A 16,244-nucleotide genomic window follows, 5' to 3' on the forward strand; every position below is an offset into this window, starting at 1 on the left:
AAAAAAAACTTTAGTCCTGCAACTGGATTGTGAGTTCTCTAGAAGTAGGAAGATATTTAAGTATAATTGCAGAGGCATGGAATATTTTCAACGAAAGCTGAGATCAAGTGAAATGCTCTTGACTGCATGTATCTTTATGAACTCTACACTGAGACCATGTTGATCAAAAAGTTGGCTAAGTGAACCTGGCCCTATTTATGGTTTTGAAGTGAAATCATGAAAAATTCATTCATTTGCAAGGGTCTCAATACAAAACCATGTGACATTCTAACTAGAAAGTAATTCTGTGCTCTAAAAATTGGCTCTCATTTACAGATAAATGCTAAGATGGGGAAGTAATATCATTACTGCAACAGCTATCAATGACAAAGAATCAGAAACATATAAATAGATATTTCCACCTGTTTAACAAGTTTCTATCATCACTGCAAGTTAAGGCTTCTAACAATATTTTCTTCTCAGACACTGCGGTGGTAGAATGGAATTTCATCCAAATGAACTCCCATACATCTTCATCCATTAGCGAAACTCCTGTACAGTAAACGACATCTCTGACGTTTAGTGGGATTCTAAAAAAGCAACCCACAGAGCATTGCATTACTAAGGAGAGTCAAGGTAATGAAAAGGGATATAGGACATTACTACTTTAATTCCTGTAAAACTTCAAAAAAGTATAACAATTACGAACTTTTGGTGAATTACACTTATCTTCAAAGTTTTCCCTTCAGTGATAATCTTCCAAAATCATATATTGAATTGGTAACATTTCTGGTAGCATAGCATATGCCTGGAACTCATAGACTCATAGACTTTAAGGTCAGAAGGGATCATCATGATAATCTAGTCTGACCTCCTGTACAATGCAGGCCACAGAATCTCACCCACCCACTCCTGCAATAAACCTCTCACCTATGTCTGAGCTATTGAAGTCCTCAAATCATGATTTAAAGACTTCAAGGTGCAGAGAATCCTCCAGCAAGTGACCCATGCTCCATGCTGCAGAGGAAGGCGAAAAATCCCCAGGGCCTCTGCCAATCTGCCCTGGAGGAAAATTCCTTCCCGACCCCAAATATGGCAATCAGCTGAATCCTGAGCATGTGGGCAAGACTCAGAAGCCAGATAACCAGGAAAGAATTCTCTGTAGTAACTCAGATCCCACCCCATCTAACATCCCATCACAGGCCATTGGGCAGATTTACCACGAATAGTCAAAGATCAATTAATTGCCAAAATCATGTTATCCCATCATAACATCTCCTCCATAAACTTATCAAGCTTAATCTTGAAGCCAGATAGGTTTTTTGCTTCCACTGCCTCCCTTGGAAGGCTGTTCCAGAACTTCACTCCTTTCCTGAACCCATCCATCACAACTCCATAGGTGTGTAAAAGTATAGTCTTATAGCTTCCTAACTCGCAAATGTACCATATAACTACAAGGGCACATACATTAGCCTTCTAACTCAGCATACAGATTTGTAGATAACAAAGCCAGAAGGGACCACTGTGATCATCCAGATAGGTCTCCTGTGTATCACAGACCATAGAACTTCCCTGAATTCATTCCTGTTTGAATTAAAGCAGATCTTTTAGACAAACATCCAAGATTTATTTTAAAATTGCTAGTGATGGAGAATTCATAACAGCTCTTGGTAAGTTGTTCCAATGGTTAGTTGCCTTCACTGTTAAAAAATTATGCCTTAGTGGTCTGAATTTGTCTAGCTTCAACTTCCAGGCATCAGATATGATACCTTTGTCTGCTAGATTGAAGAGACCATCATTAAGCATTTGTGCCTCATGTAAGTGTTTACAGACTGTGATCAAATCATCCCTTAACCTTCTCTTTGTTAAGCTAAGTAGATTGAGCTCCTTCAGTCTATCACTATAAGGCATATTTTCCAATCCTTTATTCGTTCTTGTGGCTCTTCTCTGAACTCTCTCTAATTTACCAATATCCTTTTTGAATTGTACAAACCAGAACTGGACACAAGATTCTAGCAGCTGTCGCAACAGTGCCAAATAAAGCGGTAAGATAACATCTCTATACCTCAACTCCAAGTCCACTTGTTTATGCATCCAAGGATTGTATTAGCCCTTTTGGCCACAGCATTGCATTGCAAGCTCATGTTCAGCTCCTTGTCCACCACAACCTCCAAATCTTTTTCAGATTCACAGCTTCCTAGGATAGAGTCCCCCACCCTGTAAGTATGGCCAATGTTCTTTGTTCTAAGATGTATACATTTACATTGAGTCATATTAAAATGCATATTGTTTGCTTGCGCCCAGCTTAACAAGTGATCCAGATCGCTCTGTGCAACTGACCTGTTCTCTTTATTATTTACCTGTCTCCCAATTTTTGTGTCATCTGCAAATTTATCACTGATGATTGTAGGTTTTTTCCAGTTCATTACTAAAAATGTTAAATAGTGCAGGGCCAAGAACTGATCCCTATAGGACTCCATTAGAAACATGCCCATTTAATGGTGATTGCCCATTTACAATTACATTTTGAGACCTATTAATTAGCCAACTTTTAATCCATTTAATGTATGCCCTGTCAATTTTATATTATTCTAGTTTTTTAATCAAAATGTTCCAAGATGCCTTACAGAAGTCTAAGTATATTAACTCAACACTATTACCTGTATCACCCCAACTTATGACCTCATTAAAAATGTATCAAAATAGTTTGACAACATCTTTTTTCTATAAACCTATATTGACTGGCGTTAATTATATTACCCTCTTTTAATTCTTTATTAATCAAATCCCATATCAACAGCTCCATCGTCTTGCCTTGGATGGAAGTCAGATTGACAGGCCTATAATTACCCAGGTCATCCCATTTACCCTTTTTAAATGTCAGCTCTTTTAAAACTCTTGGACACAAGTTATCCAGACCTGCTGATTTTAAAATGTCAAACTTTAGCAACTGCTGTTTTACATCCTCCTGAGTGTGGAACAGAAAGAGGGGGTTGCTATATGATATAACAACTTCATCTTTTTTCCCCAAATACAGTAGAGGATTTTTTATAGAACACTTCTGCCTTTTTTGCATTATTGATAATTCTACCTTTTCAATATAGTAATGGACTGATACCATTGTCAGGATTCTTTTTGTTTCTAATATATTTAAAAAATCCTTCTTATTGTCCTTAACTCTGCCAGCCATAGAGTTCTCTTTGTTCCCTTTGCTTTCCTTATCAATTTCTATAATTCCTACTAATGAATATAAATCAGAAGCTATCAATGTCCCCTTTTTCCATTTTTCCATTATTATTTTTTATTTCTTATAGCTGCCTTCACTTCCTCTCTAAACTGGGTTGGCTTTTTAATCTAATATAACCGTCTGCCTTGATTTTGACTCTTTCGGCAGCTAGTAAAGTGTTCTTAAACAATTCCCAATGATCATTCACATTTTTCTGATTAAATTCTTCCTACAGGCTGATTTGGCTCATAATTGTTTTCATGTTTGTGAAACTGGTCCTTTTAAAGCACCAAGCAGGGCTTAAATTCAGCCGGAGCCCACCGGAACAGAGGTCCAGTAAATATTTTCAAACCCACAGAAGCCCTGGCATCTCCTGCAAGGCAGGAGCCCTGGAACCTGCCATAGGGCTAAAGCCAAAAGAGCCCTGGTGCCTGCTGCGGGGTTAAAGCCCTGAGCCCCAGCACCTACCATTGGACTGAAGCCTCGAGCCCCGGCGCCTGCCATGGGGCCGAAGCCACGAGCCTTGGTGTCTTCTCCCCATGGATCTGAAGCCCGGAGCCCTGGTGCCTCTTCCCAAACACCTGGGCTGAAGTTCTGAGCCCTGGCACTGCCCACCCCCCATGGAGCTAAAGCCCTGAGACCCCAGCCCTGCAGCTGAAGCCTGGAGCCCCGAGTCTGTGGGGCTCTGGGAAATAATCTCTGAGAATTTAAGCCCTGGTACCAAGTATATATTTCACTGATTTGGACTTTATTCTGTGTGCACATTATAAATGTGATCAAAGTCATGATTATTTGTAAACAAGTTATCATTATTGTTTAGTTCAATTCCTCTTTATCCATCAAGACAAGGTCTAATGTAGAATTTCCCCATGTTGGACACAATACGTTTTGAGTTAGGAAATTGTCATCTATAATTAGAAATTCTAAGGATGTTTTAGTACTTGCAGCATGGGACCTCCAGCATATGTTACTCCAATTGAAATCCCCTATGATCACACAACTTTTTTTCCTACACATTATATATAGCTGCATTAAGCAGTCAGTCATCATGTTCCCTAGTGTGATTTGGTGGTCTGTCGCAGACACCATCTAATAACCAGCTTGTGCTTTATCTATTAAGACACTGATACATAAACATTCAAGATCCTTTTCTTCTGTTATGGTACTATGGTGTGATGTCATCTGAGTAAATAGTGCCTTATTGTGATATTGCTGGGAGAAAAGGAAATACACGGAGACTCACCGAACTGATCAGAATTCCAATGGGTAAATCAGCTATGCAGTAAAGTCACAGTCGGTTGATGGACAGCTCAAATATTTAATCTCAGACCATCATTTACTGAAGCAGTCTCTCAGGGCCAAATTCACAACCTGGCACAGCAGGTACATTGGTACCAACAACGTACACTAGCAACCGAATTTGGCTCTCAGATTCTACTATCCTCTTTCTCATTTCTGATGCATGTTTCTCAGGTGTAACATTTTCCACTGAAAAATATTTTTACTGATAAAAATAGAAACTTCTCAGAAAAATACACATCTGCTTTGCTGAATATTTCTAATGTTTCCAGTTACTATTGCTGCGCTAAAATGTCCAGGGTGCAGCACACTGCAAAAGCCATTTATAAATCTGAAAAGAGATTGTCATTATTGATACTGTCAAATGAATATCTGAGTTGCAGGATCATGATACTGAAAGACCAAGTGAAATTTTCTTTGTAAATGTTATTATAGCTTACACTACCACAAAAGTTACAGTGAAGGTCACACTGAGACATGCTCATTAAAAGCCCATTTTTTTCCACCTACTCAGAACCTTCAGAAAAAAAATTTTGTGGGCTGAAGCCTTCTATTCTTAGCCTCAACTCAATGGTGAGTATTATTGTAATATTTCAACAAAATCCCTTTGGTCATGTTTTAATAATTGAAAAGTGAAAATATTATGCCTTTTCAACATTTTAAGGCTTCTATTGCTCATCGGTACATCAAGAGAAGTAGGAAAAAAAGCCTCCAAACCATGTATTGGCCACTGAGACATAACAAAGTCATTGTAACTCTAAAGGGTTAAGAGAGGTCCCAGCAGAATTATGTCTTAGCCTATAATAGTTCCCCTGTTACAGAACCATGTTGTCTTATCCACATTACCAACAAACCACTGTGTGAGAAGCCAGTCATCCCTAACCACAACAGACAATCTCACATTCACATGGTTATACATACAGCACAGGCAAGTCCTATATGAAACAGATACAGCACAAACCTTCCCCCCATCCAAAAAAAATCAAATTCGGAGTCTCTTTCTGGTGTTGCTACCTTCCTTCACCCATTACTTTTTAAACATTCTGTAATTCTCCTAACATTGGTGGAGTTCAGCCCATGCCCAGCCTACACAAGTGATTCCTTGGTTGCTAATACCAGTGGAGATGCATCAATGTTAGACTAGGAGTAGGAAAACTGCCTAGAATTCTCAGTGTAGACAAGGCCTATGTTATCAGAAGCTGTCTCCAGACAAACTTTCTAACTGTAAAGATAGTTAAATACTGGAAGAGGCTTTCAAAGGTGGTTATGGAATCTCTGTCATTGCAGGTTTCTAACAACAGATTAGACAAACACCTGCCAGGGATGGTCTAGGTATACTTGCCTCTGCCTCAATATGTGGGGGCTGGACTAGATCAGTGGTTCTCAAACTAGGGAATTAATAGAGGGTTTTTTTATTTAATTTCCGTCTGTGGGTGCTTATTGAAAAAGAAAGGAATAAAAGAGAGATATAAACTGCCTGCACCTGTTAGTGTTTGAAAAGTCCCAATTTGATTTTAAGAGTGAGTTAAAAGTACGGCTCCCATTCAAATTCAATAGAACTTGTGCTTCTATCTCAGTTAAGTGCTTTTGAAAATCTCACCCTAAATTCACACCTCCCTGAAATGAACAAGGCTTGGAGAATAAAGTTTAAAACTCACTGAAGTGAACAGCTGGTAGAAGTGATAAGTTCACACTGTTGCTGCTACTATCAGAATAATAGAAATGTAGTGCTGGAGGAGACCTCGAGAGGTCATCTAGTCCAGTGGTTCTCAAACTAGGGCCACCACTTGTTCAGGGAAAGCCCCGGCGGGCTGGGCTGGTTTGTTTACTGGCTACGTCCGCAGGTTCGGCCGATCACGGCTCCCACTGTCTGTGGTTCACCGCTCCAGGCCAATGGGGGCTGCAGGAAGGGCGGCCAACAGATCCCTTGGCCCGTGCCACTTCCCGCAGCCCCCATTTGCCTGGAGCAGCGAACCATGGCCAGTGGGAGCCGCCATAGGCCGAACCTGCGGATGAGGCAGGTAAACAAACCGGCCTGCCCCGCCCTGCCAGGGGCTTTCCCTGAACAAGCAACGGCCCTAGTTTGAGAACCACTGGACTAGATGACCTCTCAAGGTCTCCTCCAGCGCTACATTTCTATGATTCTGATAGTAGCAGCAAAGGTGTGAACTTATCACTTCTACCAGCCGTTCACTTCAGTGAGTTTTAAACTTTATTCTCCAAGCCTTGTTCATTTCAGGGAGGTGTGAATTTAGGGTGAGATTTTCAAAAGCACTTAACTGAGATAGAAGCACAAGTTCTATTGAATTTGAATGGGAGCCGTACTTTTAACTCACTCTTAAAACCAAATTGGGACTTTTCAAACACTAACAGGTGCAGGCAGTTTATATCTCTCTTTTATTCCTTTCTTTTTCAATAAGCACCCACAGACGGAAATTAAATAAAAAAACCTCTATTAATGCTACATTAAGTTTACATACGTAAACACAGGATATCAGGGAATACTAAAATATGCTGATTTACATTAGCGGAGGATTTGTCTCAATGTTTTCTAAATCAAATTAACTTAACTATATTGCAACTATATTGATATTTCTGATTATTAGATGCATTAGCACACATATATACATAGGCATATAGACACATTATATGCAATGTGGACAGTTTATTCTGATAGCATAAATTTTTTATTCACTGATTATATTTGTGCATGGATTTAAATGCTGTCTAACTTCAACGTTGCATTATTTTTCATCAATTTTGGATTTAATACATTGATAACAATGAGAAGAATGTATGTTTAATGAAAATGGGATGAGGACATTACCATGACATTTGGAACGGACAACTGATGTCCTAAGTGAATGTAACAAAATTAACCAACCATAGTCAGGTTTTACTGTACTGGCAGAAATACTTTATGTCTTGACTCAGATACTGCATCATGTTTAAAAGAGTGAGTAGCTCTTATTGGACTGTCCCAACAGAACTGTTTTCTTTGGCTTACTACAAGATACACAACTTGTGAACAAAAGCACCACAGAACTAAAAGGTATCTGCAAAGAAGTAATTCTTTGCAGGTTGATTGTCCCATTAATCAGAGTGGCACACATTGCATATTGGAGGAATTACCACTCAGTGTTTGGATACAATCAGTAGCATTGCTGAAGTGAACACTGTGGCAACTAGGGGGATGTCTGAGCTCAGAATGATAGTGAGAACAGAGTTCCTTGCTTCTGAGGCTTCCATCTTTCACAAGTTACAGCACAGCTCATCAAATTCAGCAGACTTTCTGGGCTACCTCATCTTTTTTGTTCTATGTGACAAGAGTAGTGATCTGAGCATCAGCACAGGCAGTAACTGGAAGATCATTTGTATCCTGTGTGGAGGAAGAGGAATTTGGACACAGATGGCATTGATCACATATCAATAGCCTGAACACCACTATGTATTTTGTAAATAGAACTCTTTTGACACCAAATCTGTAAAGGCACATTTGCAACACCACAGCAAACCTATTCAATCTCATAAAGCCAAGAGCTCTAGGGAAGTTTTTAGATCTCCTTGTATAAACTAAGTCATTAGGACAAAATGAAATTAAAAACCCCTCACACACTGTTTTTTAAAGCCTGAGCTTCAATAACTACAAAGCCTATGGCTATGAAAAGCTACAAATTACTCCTACGAGAGGTCTGTAATCAGGATTATAGACATGGGGTTCCTTTCTGTGGAAATGAAAATTGTTTATGAAAATGTGAATATCCCCAAAGCCATTTCTCTTTAACTATTGCCTCAACAGTAAACTTTCTCATTGAATTTTCTCCATTTCTGGGGATTCTTGCTCCCCCTTCCCTCCAGTTATTATGGGCCTGTATTTCACCGTTATCTAAACATGTGAAAATCTCTCAACTCTAGATTTTGTAGTTGTACAGCTCCATGGAAAATGTGCTTTTAAAATTGCAGTTCCATAGCACCAGTTCAGCATGCAGAATGTTGGCCTACTGGATTGACTGAACTGAACAGGTAAAATTAATATTGTTTCAGTATTATTGAGCTAGGAACACCGAAGAACATATTATCTTGTATTAAATCTCTTCTGGGCTATGTAGATTGCTGGCATTTTTAAAGTGATATAATGGATACTTCCGAGAAATGATAAAAATAATTTTTGAAAGCATAATTCTGAATGCTGATATGATGAATTTAAACTTATTTGTCTTGCTAAATAGATATGATGGTGAGGCTAAGATATGAGGCCAGCAAAGCTCATGTTTAAAATGTAAACATTTGGAAAACATGTTAAAAATTAAACAATTAGAAAAACATTTATTACAATCCTGCTGTGCCTTTACAGGAAAATCTTTTTTTACAATGCTGAGCAGTAAAGCTTTACAATGAATTAAGGATAATCTTCTAAATTAAAATGAATTGGTATGTACTTGCTCCTATTTAAACAATGTTCTAACAATTGGAAATACTCTTATAAAATCAGACCATAATTATTTATCTTCTAGGCAAATTGTGTTCTAACTTCTTAAAATGCAACTGCATGCAGTTTAGTCAGTTCTTTGATTAAGTGACAAGTTTCATTACCATTTAGGCTAATATTTGACAAAGGAAATTAATCAGAAGCTCCATTCTTTATTTTTTTATAGTTTACCTTTAACAAAAGCTTATTTTCCTTGATGACTATATTTACAGCATTGTTTATTAGGTTACAAACCTCAGATAATATTAAAAGAATGGCACTCATGGAATACTGTATTAGCACTGCATCTCCTAAACCATCTAACTAATGATGTCACAAGGGTAACAGTACATTGTTATGTGTCTCTTCTAAGAAGATAATCACAGTTTTTGCCCCTCTTCATTACTTATTTTTATTACAGTAGCCTAACTCAAACCAGTGAGCCATTGTGCTAGGTATTATACATACACATGGGAGGAGAAGGTCCCTTCTTCCAAAGTGTTTACAATTGGAATGGACACAACAGACAAAAGGTGTAATCTTGGACACACTGAGGTCAGTGGAAAACTCCTATTGATTTTAGTAGGGCCAGGATTTCAGTGAAAGGGTGGTAGAAAGGAAGTCTTATTATCCCCATTTGACATATGGGAAACTGAGGCACAGAGAGATTAAGGGACTTGCATAAGGACACACTGGATGTCTAGGGCAGAACCAAGAACTGAACCTAGATCACATGAGGTTCAGTCCAACGCCTTAACCACAAGATCATCTATCCTCTCTCCAATGACTATTTCTAGCTACACCCAGTGCCAGTTATGCAACATAATTTTTTAATGTCTGAATGGCAAGCTGTACATTAACTTGGGCAGCCCATCTCTGCTGTAGATTTTTGTTGTTTTGTCCTTTGTTGGCATTTTTTCTACCCCAAAAATGGCCCTACCTTTCAAATTGCTTTTCTTTATTGTGGCTGGCATTTTGGCTGTTCATCGAACAAACAAACTGAAGAAATCTGTCAAAGTTCTAAAGTCTTCAAATTAATTTGTTTGAGATGTTGTTTACTTAAAATCAGTAGAAGGGGCAGGAGTTCTTTCTGTGATCATCTAGAAAACTGAGGAAGCAAAGCTGTTACTTGGAGGAAATGCCCAATAAACAACACATTTTCTATTTACTTGTAACTAGATACAATCCTTTCTTCTATTAGACATACTCCCTAGATCCTCTTTCACAACACCATATCCACTATTTCCTTGATTAACTCATGCACTCAGCAGTCTTTTCTTCTTCCTTAAACAGTTTTATTGACTTGACTGTAAGATTCCACTCAAATGTTGTAACAACCTATCAATTAGTTAAATTACTTCAGCAACATTGGCTGCCACCATCTGGCTGTACTCTAATAACATTGCAAAATATAATGTATCTCTACATCTGTCTCCACACAGATACAGATCTTCAACAATGAATTTTCAAAATCATTAAAATTTACAGAAGTTGATAACACAGAAGAAAGGATCTGGGGTTGGTTGTTTGTGTTGTGTTTTACATTCTATATAAATGTATGTATGAAAAAATAGTCTTTTCTCTGTATTCTCACAGCTTCCATAAGGCTGAAAATTAAGTGAAAAACATCAAAACTTTGTACAGAAGTAACATGTCTTCTAGGTATCTCACACAAATCATTAACCTTTTAGGCCACACATCCACAAACACTCATGCTCCCAATTAAAGTTAAGCACAGGTATAAGTTTTTGCAAGATCAGGGCCTTAGTGTACAGATGTGAAATGAAGTGACAAAACAATGCATCTCAAAGCAGCAGACAGAGGAAGAAAGAGAAGAAAAAGAAGGAAAACTGTTACTTTTGGGATATGTATTTGATTTTCTGTCATTTGGCGCAGACTTCATTAGAATGTATATCAACTAATGACTAAGAAATCTGTATTATCTACCACTGACCTGAGCCTACAAACATGTTGCAATTGTTGTTGCAGTACAATGTTTCTTTATGGTAGTATTTCCAGAGTACTTAAAGGTTGATCCAGTAAAGAGGTGAAACAAATTAGGCAGCTAGATTAGTGTGAATCAATTGTCTCTTGAAGAGTAAATACAAATTGTTCTTACTGAATATGAGAATCTAGTATACTCAAATTAGGGCTCTTGGGTACTATTGTCTTTGTGCAAATGATCTGACTGATGACATTCTTACTTCATTACTTGCACCTTTCTTATGACCGATATAGAGAAAATTAATATCTCTAACACTGCATTCAGATATATGTGAAACCCTGTGAAATAACAAATGTGGAAACTACTGGACAAGCTCCAAGCTGAATGGATACATTTAAAAACATCTCTTACAAGATAATTAGATCTCAGGATACTATATTCTGTGGTGTAAAGGGGAAGCAAGATGTGCAAAAATGGGTGCTAATGACCTGAAACTTATGAGGGGGAGGGGAATGGCTGTTTCATGGCATACCTTCTCCCAGGGGGCCTATGGAAACATCTGTGTACTGATGACAAGACAAAGCCAGAGATCTATGGGTTTTCAGTAGACCAACATTAACTTCCTTCTGTTCCCTGCAGAGGTGGTTTATTGTGTAGACACAGAAGGAACGTAAATGTCAAGATGACTTTTGTGGGAAATATGACCTGGGGGTAGAGAGGAATGTGAAGGCCAGGGTACAGAATGCAAGGACAATCCATGTTTTGCAAGGTTTCTCGAACATTCTCTTTCTACTTACTCAAGGTGGCAATCCTTCTCCTGTCAGGGAAGCCTATGGGGCCAACACCATGATGTGAACTTGTGGAGACTGCAAAGTATTTTTTCTCTTCTACAGATTTTGTTTTCATGGGAGGGAAGCCTGGAGTAAGATATTTAAGTATGTTGGCTCACAGGCATTCCTGAACCCTTCAAAATTATATTTATGCAATTTAAATTTATTATATTTATATAGTTTGTTTTCATAAAATGTCCTTTATGGCTATGAAATCTATCAGGAATCCTGTGGTTAAAAATCAGAACAGATGTGCATCCAGGATCTACTTATTCTTCCCCATGAAGTTGGAACAGTGCCCTCTGAAAAGTTCAGTGACCACTGTGTTATGGAAAAGATGCTGGACAATATTCTATTTTGACAGGGTCAGTTCATCGTATCATTGTAAATATTATCTACTCTGCTGGAAGTTGTTTCAGTAATTAATTAACCATATGCCTCCCTATCCTGGATCATACCTTCTGACCCATGAGAACTACAAAAAGGATACTCAGAATATAACAAAGAAAACAAAGTGTTAAAAAAGTTGAATATTGTTATATCAGCTGGGCTAACCTATAAGACAACACCCATGTCAATAACCAGTTGATTAAAGGTTCCAAGATCAGAATAATGTCGCTAACCTTAGAAGTAAATTTTAGTTAAAAGAGAGTCTCAGATGCAAGCCAAGAAATGCCAAATGTATAAGTGGTTTCAAGCTTTCTTCTTTAACTATCAGAATGCAGCCCTAAACTTACCCAGTTTGAGTCCTGTGAAAACAGGATAACAAAAAATATTGGACACCCCCAGCTGTTGCCACTGGACATAGCTTCAGACCAATATCGTAAGTAGTTGAGAATGATCAAAGTAATCAGTACAGAAAAACAATAGTATAAATAGTAAAAGACAAATTAAATCTAAAATCGTAGGTACCTAATCAATCAGGAATGTGAAGCAGCCTACAATCTTCTTGTATTAAAGATGTGATTCAATATGTGATAGTAAGTGTAGGTAGTCTGTTAATCATGATAGTTCTCAAATCACAGGTACCCTAAATATCTCTGATCTCTATTCTGCATGGTGATAGCCAGGAGATTGAAAACCCAATGCATGTTACTCCAATTGATACTGGATCAAATAAAACAAATGCATGTATTAACAGTTTTCTGTGAAAAAAAGTCAGGCAATTAGTCCTACAACTATTTGAATCTAGATGAAGAGGAATGGGCTACATTTCAAAAGAAGGAAAAATCTGAAAATCCATTGGTGACTGGCTCTGAATATTCAATGCCCTTTCCAGTGGGCTTCACTAAGTCATGCCTTAGGGTGTCACGGCAGATGCTTACAAGCCATCATTTACTATGACATCACACTTCAGGAGTTTATAAACTATTGTCCTCTGCACATTTCTTCCTGAGCTTTAGAGGTCAGAACGTATTCAAAGCAGAAACGCTGCAAATGCTAATGCTGTTAAAATTGTGTTTTGCCTTCAAAACCAATGCATTACGGAGGTTAAAGAGGTTAACAAGGCTGATTCTCAAGCTCAGGCAGACTTTGTATGGTAATTTTGCTAATTTTTTAGGCTGAACTACAATGCTATCGTAACTACAGAGTGTGAGTAATGTATTTCTTCACACATGAAAGAGCTTCACAGGGATCATCCCAGTTAAATGAAGGTAGCAGCAAACATCTTAATTTTCAGCAGGCGGTAGCTTCTGATGCATAGCATTTGTCTGTATCTTGAATTCTACGACCCCCACTCCTAAATCGACAACACTAATTTCAATGATTGTATAAAGAATGTTTCTTATTCCTCATAGAGGCTTCACTCTTGTCCAGTTATGGAAGTATGTATTCATCTTACTGCAGCAAGATCATGTTTGCCATGCTAAGCACCATCAGCAGCATTTGTGGGGCCTAAAGTAAACTGAAGTGGGGCCAATCAGTTATATAAAAATATCAGTTCTGTATTAATTTAATAATTAAAAGGAAAGTGAATCTTACATTAAAATTTGCTCTCAGATTTTCAACAAAAACTACATATAAAATTTATTTTGTTAGATCTTGATAGGATTAAAATCCTGTACAGTCCTAGAACAGAATCAACAATCAGCTCCATTGACACTCCTTGGAGTCAGTTACTCAAGGCTGGCTATTTGGTTCGATGCCTTTGTGGCCAAATGTGTCCTTTGAGTCATGCTCTGCCATTCTTTCCTGGCAGAGTGGCTGAGAGTTGTACTGTCATTAAGCATTTTGCACTCTAAATTATCATAATTTTTTAGCCACAGAAATGGCTGCAATCTCTTTCTCGCATCATTTATTTTAGGACACAAGTATCAGGAGATGAGATCAGCTATTGGCGAACCAATGCAGTAGTGTATTAGTGTCACAGAATGGAATTTCCCATAGAATAGATGAAATTCTCAGACTTGTGGAGAATGTCCTTCTAAACCTCATGAACACTCATCTCATGTAGATTAGTGTATGTTTTTTGTAAAGAAGGTGTGAAAGTAATAGTGTTGTGCCTGGAAGTCTAATGGTGTTATTCAATATTGTTGGTATTAACAGAGAAGACTAAAACACTGGGAGATATAATTATTTTCTTTAATTTTGTATTTAGTTTTAACCCCAAAACATATTTAACTTTTCAAGTTACAAGCTACAAATGTAAGTACTACTGGCCAATTCACTGTTGAGCTTAAGAACATAAGAACGGCCATACTGGGTCAGACCAAAGTTTCATCTAGCCCAGTATCCTGTCTTCTGACAGCAGCCAATGCCAGGTGCCCCAGAAGGAATGAACAGAACAGTTAATCATCAAGTGATCCATCCCTTGTCGTCCATTCCCAGTTTCTATCAAACAGAGGCTAGAGACACCATCCCTGTCCATCCTAATAGCATTGATGGACCTATCCTCCATGAACTTATCTAGCTCTTTTTTGAACCCTGTTATAGTTTTGGCCTTCACAACATCCTCTGACAAGGAGTTCCACAGATTGACTGTGAAAACAGTCAGCGTGAAAAAATACTTCCTTTTGTTTGTTTTAAACCTGCTGCCTATTAATTTCATTTGGTGACCTCTAGTCCTTGTGTTATGAACCTAGTTCTTGTGTTATCTTGATCAGCAGTGGTAACTTATTTACATGGTAAAGAACAAAGCATAGTAAATACATGATTATTATAATTATTTCAATCTCCTGGAGTGAAGAGTACATGGTAATTAATTTTGGACCTACCATATTAAACAGTATCACTAGGAAACCTTCAGAAATATGCAAACAGTATCGAGGTACATGTTACTGTATTTGATTATTGCCCTCCCCTAACTCACAATTAAACTATGCAAGTAAAATACATAAACATTTGGGATGAAAAGAACCTCTAAAGAGCCATCTAATCAAGCATCACAGCAAGATTTATTTTATCTTTCCTAAACCATTCCTAATTAGATGTGTGTTCACTCTGACTTTGACTATGTCCAGTGATGGAGATTCCATAGCCTTCTTAGCAACTTGTTCCATTGCCTGTAAATTTACACAGTCATAAAAGTTTAACTTAATATTAGTTTATATTTGTATTGAATTTCATTTGATTGATATCAATCTACCTCCCTGGTATTCTTTTGTACTCTTATGTTCCGAAGAATTTTCAATACTTCCCAATTTGCATCGTTTGTAAATCAGCTCTTTGGATTAGCCACTCCAGCTTCCAGAATAGATCATTCAGGGCAAAGCATTGCAACATTGCCTTTATTTTACTATAATATTCAGCAAACTCTGAGTCAGACTGTACTCATTATGTGGAAATACCACAAAGGAGACAGAAAACACTGTAAGTTTCCCCTCAAAGTTTCTTTTGAGTTCTCTTATTGAAGGTAGCATTGCCCAATCTCTAGGGGACAAACTGGGAGGCCAACCCACAAATGCTGCTGATATTGGAGATTTGTTGAGGGAAGTGGTGCACCAATGCAGAGATCCTCTGCCTCCTTTGATCAGCTCTTGGCCCTCTGTAGGTCTGCCCTGATTCCCTGGCAATGTGACTCCACTGCAACTGTATTGCTTGGAATTTCCCAACAGGTGCCTGACCACTTTGTTCGGCTTTGTGGAAATGATTCTCTAAGAACAGTAAATATAGTCTCTGGCCGTATTAACTTCATTCGTTGTTAACACTGGGTAGAGGGAGAGATGATGCATACCTCTACCTCCAGTGGCCTTTTCTTAGCACTGTGGAGAACTGTCAAAATGATCTGGAGAAAGGAAGGGAATGCTGCCATTGAGACAGCAGTCTCTCCTTCTGTAGGAGAAGATACATGCAGAGAGAATGGTACTGAGATACTATGGTTGCAACTGAGAGTACAAAACAAAAGATAGCTTTTAAGGACATGATATTATAAGAATATTGCATCAAACTGAGTGAAGTACAGTTATGATCACAAAGATGACAATATAAAAATGGCACCTAATTAAATATCTGTTCATTGTATGTATTCCAAGTAGTACTTTATTGCCCATTATACTC

The 16,244-nt window shown here is 38.0% G+C and overlaps 1 protein-coding gene across 2 annotated transcripts in view; it reads right to left on the reverse strand.

Moving 5' to 3' along the window:
* The window catches only part of TRHDE (thyrotropin releasing hormone degrading enzyme), a 340,833-nt gene that overhangs the window by 15,576 nt on the left and 309,013 nt on the right, over window positions 1-16,244 (reverse strand). For both annotated transcript variants that reach the window (XM_038387780.2, XM_038387779.2), the window contains one exon: window positions 402-569. In XM_038387780.2, the coding sequence (XP_038243708.1) occupies window positions 402-569 (168 nt within the window). The remainder of the gene's footprint in view (window positions 1-401; window positions 570-16,244) is intronic.

Source organism: Dermochelys coriacea, chromosome 1 (genome assembly GCF_009764565.3).
Source record: "Dermochelys coriacea isolate rDerCor1 chromosome 1, rDerCor1.pri.v4, whole genome shotgun sequence".
Taxonomy (NCBI): domain Eukaryota; kingdom Metazoa; phylum Chordata; order Testudines; family Dermochelyidae; genus Dermochelys; species Dermochelys coriacea.